The 10,238-nt window shown below is 55.4% G+C and overlaps 1 protein-coding gene across 3 annotated transcripts in view; it reads left to right on the forward strand.

The window, feature by feature from the left end:
- The window catches only part of ACTN1 (actinin alpha 1), a 97,124-nt gene extending 87,739 nt beyond the window's left edge, over positions 1 to 9,385 (forward strand). The window contains exons 13-22 of one of the 3 annotated variants that reach the window (XM_077767110.1): positions 158 to 266; positions 786 to 926; positions 1,701 to 1,883; positions 2,188 to 2,322; positions 3,438 to 3,617; positions 4,349 to 4,495; positions 5,369 to 5,449; positions 5,915 to 5,980; positions 7,234 to 7,392; positions 8,790 to 9,385. In XM_077767110.1, the coding sequence (XP_077623236.1) occupies positions 158 to 266; positions 786 to 926; positions 1,701 to 1,883; positions 2,188 to 2,322; positions 3,438 to 3,617; positions 4,349 to 4,495; positions 5,369 to 5,449; positions 5,915 to 5,980; positions 7,234 to 7,392; positions 8,790 to 8,984 (1,396 nt within the window). In that variant the 3' untranslated portion in view covers positions 8,985 to 9,385. The remainder of the gene's footprint in view (positions 1 to 157; positions 267 to 785; positions 927 to 1,700; positions 1,884 to 2,187; positions 2,323 to 3,437; positions 3,618 to 4,348; positions 4,496 to 5,368; positions 5,450 to 5,914; positions 5,981 to 7,233; positions 7,393 to 8,789) is intronic. The other 2 variants (XM_077767113.1, XM_077767111.1) reach the window with 2 other exon arrangements.
- The last annotated feature ends 853 nt before the right edge of the window (positions 9,386 to 10,238 follow it).

The raw sequence follows: 10,238 nt of genomic DNA on the forward strand, positions 1-10,238 counted from the left end.
CCCAACGGTCCTCTGAAAGCCACAGAGTTGGGAATGGGGGGGGGGGGTGCACGTGGAAGGTCTTGATGAAGGGAGCGCACCCCCAGCCCCAGGGAGGAGAGAGCAGGCCACGGAGGTAACCTGGGTCACCTGACTCTTCCTGTCTCCTTCCTTCCAGTGAGCTGGACTATTACGACTCACCCAGTGTCAACGCCCGGTGCCAAAAGATCTGTGACCAGTGGGACAATCTGGGAGCCCTAACCCAGAAGCGGAGAGAAGCTCTGGAGGTGAGGGCCCCTCAGGGAGGTGGAGGCCGGCCTCTAGCAGCTCTGTGGGCCTCTTCCTGCTTTGTGAGGCCCTTTGCTTTGGGCCAAAAGGCTCCACTGCATTGCCTGGACCTGCCCTGGCCCGACCACTGAAGGTTCACCCTGGCACTGGGTTGGGCTTTGCCTCAGTGGAGATGCCTCCTTTCTGGCCCTAACCATACCTCGTCCTCATGGTTCAGTGCACTTCATAGCCCAACCCCAGCCGTTTGAGAACTTTCCTATTTACAAACCAGTCGGGGGGCCAGGCCGGGTGACTCCACTGTGGGATGGCCCATAGACCCCCATGTTAACAACGAGTGTCCCAGAGAAAGTCTATTTTTCCCATCTGCCTTAGTCTGGTGCTTCCAGACCTGGACCGCTGTGGCTGGCCAGGAAGCTCAGGGGTGGGGAGATGGGTGGGGGGAGCAGGGAGCGGTGATGCTGGATCTGACTCTACTGAAACCTTTCTCTCCACCCTCTCCCCTCAATTGCCATTCCTAGCGGACGGAGAAACTTCTGGAGACCATTGACCAGTTGTACTTGGAGTATGCCAAGCGGGCTGCTCCCTTCAACAACTGGATGGAGGGGGCCATGGAGGATCTGCAGGACACCTTCATTGTGCACACCATTGAGGAGATCCAGGTGTGCCACAGCCCCCTCACTCCCNATGTGGAAACCTCATTCTTCAAACCTTACTCCTGCATGACTGCTCTGTAGGAAGAAGATGGAGGGATGGGGACAGAGTCCAAGGAGTTGATAGATTTAGAAGGACTGCATTTTATTTATTTTGACTAGGTAATCTGTGCAGGTGGTGTAAAATCGAAAAGATAAAAGGGATAGGCAATAAATTCTCCCTCCTACCTTTGTCCCCCAGCCCCACAGTCTGCGTAGGCAGGCAAAAGATATTTATTCATTAACATGTTCTTCCCCACACCCCTCTCGAACACAAAAAGTAGCTTTTATTGGATACTGTACTCTGAACCTTTATCTTTGACTTAATATTTTGGAGCTCATTGCGTTGTAATAAACCGCTTCCTCATTCTTCTATATGGCTGTAGAGTATTCGATTTAAGAGATTCTGCAAAGGAAGCCTGGGTGGGAGGAGGTCACCTGGGGAGCAGACTTGTCCCCAACCTGACTGTGGGACCACCCTCTAGGATGGTGGCTCCTGACTTCACCAGCCCTGGGCATGAAGCTGTTGCTTTAATGGCTCTGCCTTCACCCCTCCCTGTGGCCAGCCCTGCTCTCCTGGTTCTCAGCCGTGAGCATCCTAGGTTGATGTTCCGGGTCTCCCAGCTGGTGTGGGGCCAGGCCTTCAGTGGCCTTCCCACCCACCTCTACCCTGGGACCTGTTGGGCTTCCTTCATTCATCTTGCCCACACGAGGCACCGGTCGCTGTGTTTCTCTTGTATCCAGGGACTGACCACAGCCCATGAGCAGTTCAAGGCCACCCTCCCTGATGCCGACAAGGAACGCCTGGCCATCCTGGGTATCCACAACGAGGTGTCCAAGATTGTCCAGACCTACCACGTCAACATGGCAGGCACCAATCCCTACACAACCATCAGTCCTCAGGAGATCAATAGCAAGTGGGACCACGTGAGTCCAAGGGCTGGGTGCGACATGGTGGCCGAGCCATCGAAAGTTTTATAAGTGCAGGGATTTTGTCTTTTCTGTTGTTGTTTTTCATTGATTTTATTTTTTTATTTTTTCATTATTACATGGTGAGCACTTCTCTGTCAAGTTAATAATGAATGACTGAATTTCTGGAACAGGCCAGCCTGTTCGCTCCTGCTCTGTTACTGACTGGCCCCTTCCCTTCATGGCGCCTCCATTCCCTCAGCTGAAGTATGGGGCAGGTGGCTGGCCCTTTCCCAAGGTCCCATGATTGTCCCCACCCCAGGTGCGGCAGTTGGTGCCGCGGAGGGACCAGGCCCTGACGGAGGAGCATGCCCGCCAGCAGCACAACGAGAGGCTACGCAAGCAGTTTGCAGCCCAGGCCAATGTCATCGGGCCCTGGATCCAGACCAAGATGGAGGTGAGTCCCATCGTGGGGGGCAGGGGTAGGCGTTCGCACCTCTTCCCAGAACCGTCCCAGCCTGTCAGGCTTGCCTGGTCTCCTCCTTGGCAAGGCTCCTGGAGCAATGCGACTGGTCTGCTGCCCTACTGTGGGCATGGAGCCAGTCAGGGAAGGCCAGTGGGCTGGTCCCAATGTCTTGGGAGCGAAGACCCATACAGGGATGCTGCCCAAGAGCCACCTGAGAAAGTCCCACCGAGGGATGAGTGCCTGGGGAGCTGACTAGCTTACCCGTTGTCCTTTGACTTATTTGGCTGACCAGGCCTCCCTTCCTCCTGAGCAGAGAGGAAGATCTTTCCAGAGAGAGAACCGAGACTCGGGCAAGCATGGAATGTTTTGCTGAATCGTTGGGCCGGATATCAGGGCTGTAGATCAGGGAAGGGGGTGCTGCTTGGGTTAGAGCACGGTGTCCCTCTGAGCTCCTTGAGGGCAAAGACCATGTCAAGGTCATGTTTGTGTCTCTCCTGTACCCCAGCCCTACCTGCTTAGCACATTGTGCATAGTGGGTGTTCAGGAAATATTTGCTGGGTCAAAATGAGTGCACAGAAAGGATTTTTACAAACGATGTTTGTTTACACGGATGAAGGACAGACAGAAAGGGGGATTGGCCTGGCCCATGGGGCAGGTGACACTGAGGCAGGCCAAGGCGGGCATAGCCACTGAGGAGGTAAGTCCGGTGCTTTGAGGCTGTGAGGAACCTGGCTCCCCAGGCACAGAGAGAGTCCCTGAGATGGGTGACAGTTGGGAACAAGGCTTGGGCAGGGAGTTTGAATGGCAAGCAGAGGAATGAGCATGTAGGTTAGCAGCTGACCTTGCAGCCCCTTGCTGAGGATGAGAGCTACTCGAGAGGCAGTAGCGTTTGTCATACCCCTTTATGATGCCATTTCCATGCCAAAGTGCGTCCCTGCTGAATGTGTCTTGCTCTCGGCTTACTGATTACCACTGATGGGGTCCCTGGTGCTAGGGTAGGAACCAAGAATCATCTGAGAGGCTGACCAATGACCTAGGTACCCCAGTCCTTACCCTAGGGGCACAGAGCGGGGTGGTCTGACCAGGGCTTCCTTCTGGGTGAGCAGGAGATTGGGCGGATCTCCATTGAGATGCACGGGACCCTGGAGGACCAGCTCAGCCACCTGCGGCAGTACGAGAAGAGCATCGTCAACTACAAGCCCAAGATCGACCAGCTGGAGGGCGACCACCAGCTCATCCAGGAGGCGCTCATCTTCGACAACAAGCACACCAACTACACCATGGAGGTGGGTGGCACTGACTCCGCTTCTCCAAGAAAGGAGCCCCGGATCCCATTCTGCTCCCTCCTCCCCTGGGCTGCGACAGGGAGCAGTTACCCACCTTCCAAGGAAGCTGGTCATACTAGGAAGACAGACTCTTTGGAGTGAGGGGATGCTCACGGCTCCTCACTCCTGCAGCTCGGGGTCTTCAGTCCTCAGGGCCTTCTGAACTTCCCAGGGAGCTTATCGAGAATGCAGAGTTCCAGGCTCCATCTCCAGAATTCGATTCTCAAGGTCCGGGGTAGGGCTGAGGAATCTAAGTTTTTAACCAGCACCCTGGTGATCCGATGCAGGTGGTCTCCAAACACCGGCTGAAGCACCCACTGTCCAAGTGACAAATTGTTTGGGCCATGAAGGCACGGACGTGAGGTCACAGAGCAAGGATGTACAGGGAATTGACCGGGCCTTGTTTTTTAATCCCTCCCTCTGCCGAACTTACCCTCCTTCCTGACGTGACCCACGCTGTCAGTCTGGTCTCATCTGTCCCAGGCGGAGGCCACTGCCCTGCCTAAGCTTCCCTTTTCACCATCTGGGGCCTGTCCTAGTGTGTTGTCCTTATACTGGTGACGCCATCAATCTGGACAGAAGGCTGGATTTGATTGCTTGGGTCGTTTGGACAGTTGGGGAAGGCGTAGCCGGGAGCAGCCTGGGTCCAGGCCTGGGGACCCTTTGCTAACAGGCCCCTCGTGCACCCCCAGCATATCCGCGTGGGCTGGGAGCAGCTTCTCACCACCATCGCCAGGACCATCAATGAGGTGGAGAACCAGATCCTGACCCGCGATGCCAAGGGCATCAGCCAGGAGCAGATGAACGAGTTCCGAGCCTCCTTCAACCACTTTGACCGGGTGAGAGCCCCCGCACTTAGAGCAGCCCCCAGCCCCTGCCCCAGGGCCCTGGAGGGCACTGCCCAGGGGGTGGGCGGCCATGCCGGGCCAGTTTCTGGGCAGGAAGTGCTGTCGGCCTGTCCCGGTGTCCTGTGAATTTCCCTGCCTTTCTGGAGCAAGAGCTCATGGAGTGGGCGGAGAGCAGATCTTTGGCCCATGACGCTTGCTCTTCTGCCACGAGGGGTCAGCCCTTGGGAGCAAAGCCCACAGTCCCCTGGCTGTGGGGACTATCGCTTGCATCTGCGTCCGGACAGAGGAGCAGAGACTTCCTCCCCACTGCACCGCCACCCCCCGCAGCCTTTGGGAGATGCTGTGGGGGAGTCAGTGATGTTAGTCTTGGGTTCTCATCCCAGCTCTGGGACAGGTTCTATGGGGGCTGCCCCTCCCAGTGCCCTGGGGCTCTGGGGCAGCCAGAGGGGTGGAAGCATGGGGCCAGGTGCTGCCCACCACCCCTGCCTGCCTCACTGTCCTCCAGCCTCATGGGTGGGGTGGGGGAGGCCCTCTTGGAAAGCCGGGGCTGGGCATTGGGGCTGGGGTGGGCTGGGCACCCCTGTGGCTCACCGTGCTCCCCTCTGGCCTGCTTCCCGGAGCAGGGCTGTGTGCGCCAGGGAGAGGGCACCCTCTGGACCTCGTCCGAGTGTCTAACCGTGTGCACTTTTATTTCCCCTCCTCCCCTGCCCCTTCCGCCCTCCACCCTCCCCATCCGCATGCCTCTGTCCCTGTGTCTCCCCACACACACCACCCTCCACCCGGGGCATGGCCCACCCCCCTCCCCTCACGGCCTCCACCTCCCTGGCACCGCATGGCTCGCTGCCTGGCACACGGCGGCCCCAGGATCACTCCGGCACGCTGGGTCCCGAGGAGTTCAAAGCCTGCCTCATCAGCTTGGGTTATGATATTGGCAACGACCCCCAGGTACTTGCCTCTGCATGGAGCACGCTCAGGGGTGGCATCCGGGGCGAGAAATAACGCGTCTCTCCTTTTTCTTTTCTCTCTCTGTCTGGATCTCCCTGTCCTCCCTTTCCTGTGGGCCTCGGGGCTCGTCCTCTGCTGCTGTCCCTGCCTGGCCCACGTTGGGCTGCTTTTCCTACTGCTCCGACCTCTGACCTCTGCCCTTGGTTGTCTTTCATGGGGACCTCCTCGGGGCCCACCCTCCTCTCTCCTCGTCGCTCTCCATCCTGTGGACGGACTTTTGCATCTCCGTGTTCTTTCTCCTCCCCGTGGACGTGTCTCTTCCTGTGTTCCTTTTCCCCTCCTAACCTCCCAACCGTACACCTCGACCTCCCCTCTGGCCACCTGTGCCCTGTCTTCCTGGCCCCGGGCCGGCCCTTCCTCCTCCTGCCTCTGACCCTCCTGTGTCTTGGCGCCACTGGCCCACAGAAGAAGACAGGCATGATGGACACGGATGATTTCCGCGCCTGCCTTATCTCCATGGGTTACAACATGGTAATGTAAACCCCATCCTCTGTTCTGACGAGGGCCAGCCAGCTGGCCAGAGAGGCCGAGTCCTGGCCAGGGCAGGCTGGAGGCCCCAGGCTAGGGGCTGCTCTCCCCAGAGGGCGCCTCACGATTCTGGTCTGTGGGCAAGATGGCGCCCTGAAGTCTGGGCCCGGCCTCGTGGCCTGTGCGTGTCCCAGAGGCCTGGCCTTCTTGCCTCTGTCTCCGCGCTGGCGGATCTTTTGGTACTTACTGTGGAGATGGGCTTTTTCACTCCCATGGTGGATGACAGGGTTGACCCCAAGGCTAGCAGGAAGGACTGGTAGTTTGGCCTTTCTAGGGCGGGGTTGGCTCCACTTGGTCTTTTCGTAGAACACAGAGATTTCTGCCTCTGCCCTGGGGGCAGCTCTAGCCACGCCGGCCCCCCCTCCCCCACCCGCTGCCCTTGGCCTTCACAACCTTCTCAGTTGTCTGCCCTCGTGCAGGCCTTCTGAGCAGAGTGGGGGCCTTAGCTGGGCAGCCAGGCAGCTCCTGGGCCATGATGCAGGGCTCAGCGTGTGGGCTGCCCAGGGCAAAGCAAGGGCGCAGGCTGTCTGTGCAGTGAGCCCGGGAGTAAATCCCAGCTCTGCCATCATCTGCTTGGGGACAGGGCTGAGGTGAGGGGAACCCTGAGGACTGTCGTCGGGGTTAAATGAAGGAACTTCCATGAATGCCGGGCTCTGCGTTCTGACGCACAGAAAGTACGGTGTGGTGGGGAGAGCACATCCAAGTGTGCTCTTGGATGGTGTGAACCATCCAAGTTCAAATCCTAACTCTACTACTTGCTGGCTGTGTGACCTTGAGCAAATCACCAAGCCTGTGTGGGCCTCAGACTTCTTCTGTGGAAACCTGATGGAAATTATGAATACCTGCGTCCTCTGGTTGCAGTGGGCGTTAAGTGAGATGAAATCGGTATGGTGGCTAGAATAGCTCCTGGCACACAGAGTATGCTCTGTGGCGTTCGCCACTGCGGCTGTTACCAGCGTTATCAGCATTTGTAACACCGGGAGACTGTAGAGGGGGGGAAGCCTGAACTGGGTCTCCACTCCCGGATGTTGTATCCCTGTCATGCCCTCGGGACCACCCAGGGTAGGCCAGAGGGCCGCTGTGCCCCCCTCTGACAGCTTCAGGCTGAGCCCCCCAGGGCTTCCAGACCAAATGAAAGGTTTCCAACAGGCTGTGGCAGAGAGGCTGACAGGCCTGGGGTTGGCTCTTCTCTCCAGGGAGAGGCAGAATTTGCCCGCATCATGAGCATTGTGGACCCCAACCGCCTAGGGGTAGTGACGTTCCAGGCCTTCATCGACTTTATGTCTCGGGAGACGGCCGACACAGACACGGCAGACCAAGTCATGGCCTCCTTCAAGATCCTGGCTGGCGACAAGGTGGGTCTGCTATGGCGTGGGCCCCGTGCAGGGTGCCGTATGATGTGGAGGGGAGGCTGCTTGCGCCCCGTGTCCCCTTCCTCTAGCTGGGCCTCACAACTGCTGTCTACCTCTCCCCGTTTCTGTAATGCCCAGGTGTCCGCTGAAGTGTTAGGACACAGTATTAGTTTAAAGGGGTCTCCTGCCAGGGCGTGGGACTCCTTCACACTTGGGATGAAGTGATGGATGAGTGGTGGAGGTGGGTAGAGTGGGGTATGTGATAGTGATGTAGTGTCACCCTTACGTCATTCTGAGCACGGGCGTGGAAGGTTGCCGGGGAGCAGGAGAGAAGCATGCCCCTCATTCTTCTACCTTGAGCCGCAATCAGTTTTGGTTTGCAAATTTCCCAAGTTCCGTGTAATGCCCTGCCTGGCGATGGAAAAGTGGGAGCACCAGGGGAAACTAGCAAAGAGGGGGGAGGTCTAGAGACCAGATTTTCATTCCGTAAAATTCACAGGATAACCCTTAATGCCATCCTTTTTTTTTTTTCCAGACCAAAAAGATTCATTATAAAAAATGAAAGCCAGTAGGGACTATAGTTTCAGAAATGCCTCAATCTATAAGGGAAAAAAGACTGAAACTATAGAGGTTCCTAAAGGTCTGGTTTAAGTTTAAGGATACCCTGTCAGAGTCACACCTAGAGCTGGAATGACCCTGAGAAGCCACCTTGTTGAAGTGACTCTGGGTCTTCAGGCCCAATCAGGGCCTGGTCTCCTGACTTCTGGAGTGACCTGAGGTCAACCCTACACTCCTTAAAACTGGTTCTTAGGGGACTCGCAAGAAGTAAGGCATGGGGCGAGGGGCCCACCTTGTGGGTCAGATCCAGGAGTGAGCTGCTTTGGAACCTAAAGCTTCTAAGGAGGCCTGTCACGGGCAAGCAGACACCTGGACCGGGAGCCTAGCGAGGTGGGCAGGCCCACACCCTGCAAAGAGATAGCTGTCTGCAGCCAGATGTCAAACTTGATGCTCGCTGTATTTGCTGAAATGACATGACCTCCACAGAGCCCAGCTCGAGTGGGTGTGGGATCCCCAGTGTTCCACCAGAGTCGGTGCTGGTGTTGATCCAGCCCATGGTTCCTGCAGACTATAGAGGGTGCATGAAATTATAGGTGCAGATGCCACTTTGAATTAGCTTGGAAGCAGGCCAAAGTAGGTATTGAAATGGCAAACAGGAGATTTTAAATGCCTGTGTGTTTTGTGTATGCATAAGAAACGTGTGTGTGTATGCTTGGTATACATATGGATGTGTGCGCAGGCGCACGTCTGCGTATTCAGAGGTAGGGGGCGGGGGCGGGGAGCATGGCACTACCTGCCGCCCTGAATGAGGGTCCCGGCCGCCCCGCCTGCTCTCTCTGCAGAACTACATCACGGTGGACGAGCTGCGCCGAGAGCTGCCGCCGGATCAGGCGGAGTACTGCATCGCCCGGATGGCGCCCTACACCGGCCCCGACGCCGTGCCCGGTGCTCTGGACTACATGTCCTTCTCCACGGCGCTGTACGGCGAGAGCGNGCCGGGACCCACGTGGCATCGAGGCTCCCCGCCCGCAAAGTGACAGTTTACAAAATTATTTTCTGCAAAAAAGAAAAAAAGAGTTACGTTAAAAAAAGTATTAAAAAAAAAAACCAAAAAACCACATATTTTATTATAGAAAAAGTATTTTTTTCTCCACCAGACTTCAATGGAAAAGAGGAAAAATTAACTGTTTGCACCGAAATGTTTTGTTTTGTTGTGACATAGGAAAATAACCAAGCACAATGTTATATTCCATACTTTTTATCGATTTTTTTTCTCTCTGTATCATCTGCTGTATTCATTTCTCCAATCTCATGTCCACCTTGATGTGGGAGTGGGGGGAGGGGAGGGGATCTGTCAGAAGGCACATTGGTGCATGTGTGTTTGCTAGCTCACTTGTCCATGAAAATATTTTATGATATTAAAGAAAATCTTTTGAAATGGCTGTTTTTTAAGGAAGAGAATTTCTGTGGCTTGTCTTCTCATTTTTAAGTCCAGAGGTGTGGTTAGCCTCTTTATTAGCACACACTTTTTTTCCCCTTTAAATTTAATATTGCCAATTGGAAATAGAACAAGACTGAAGAGCACGGACAACTTTGATGTTGTTTGTCACACACCATATTAAAGTGACAGCGTTCCATGGCAGCTTTTTGCTTGCTCCTTGCTTACTGCTTTCCAGAAGTGGGGGGAGGGGGTCAAGGATGATGTGGGGCACCTGTACGCAACTTTAATATGTTTGTGACCTTGGCACAGTCAATCCAAGAGTTGGACGCTTTCCCGACTGAGCCACCCAGGGCGCCCCTCTTTATCTTAAAAAGGAAAAGGTAGTTTCCTCAGAAGGCTCCTATGAATTGAGAATAAGGTCACGGATGTGTAAGGAAGGGACTCTTTAATGATAAGTCTTACCTTTGTTTTCTACAGCATCAAACAGCTCTGTGACATCTATGTGCCCCCTGTCCTCGTGTTTTTGCTACGAGGGAACACTCTGAACTCTCTTGGTAGGAGCCCTCCCACCCCTTGCTATTCAAAATGTCCTGCAGACAACAGCTGTCCAGCGTCACCTGGGAGCTCAGGCCCCACCCCGAATTTCAGAATCAGAATCTGTTTTTTTTTTTTAATTTTTTTTTGAAAGAGAAACAGAACACAAGCGAGGGAAGGGGCAGAGGGAGAGGGAGACACAGAATCTGAAGCAGGCTCCAGGCTCTGAGCTGTCAGCACAGATGGTGATGTGGGGCTCAAACCCATGAACTGTGAGATCATGACCTGAGCCAAAGTTGACCGCTTAACCGACTGA

Source organism: Crocuta crocuta, unplaced genomic scaffold (genome assembly GCF_008692635.1).
Source record: "Crocuta crocuta isolate KB4526 unplaced genomic scaffold, BGI_CrCroc_1.0 scaffold55, whole genome shotgun sequence".
In the NCBI taxonomy this organism is placed as follows: domain Eukaryota; kingdom Metazoa; phylum Chordata; class Mammalia; order Carnivora; family Hyaenidae; genus Crocuta; species Crocuta crocuta.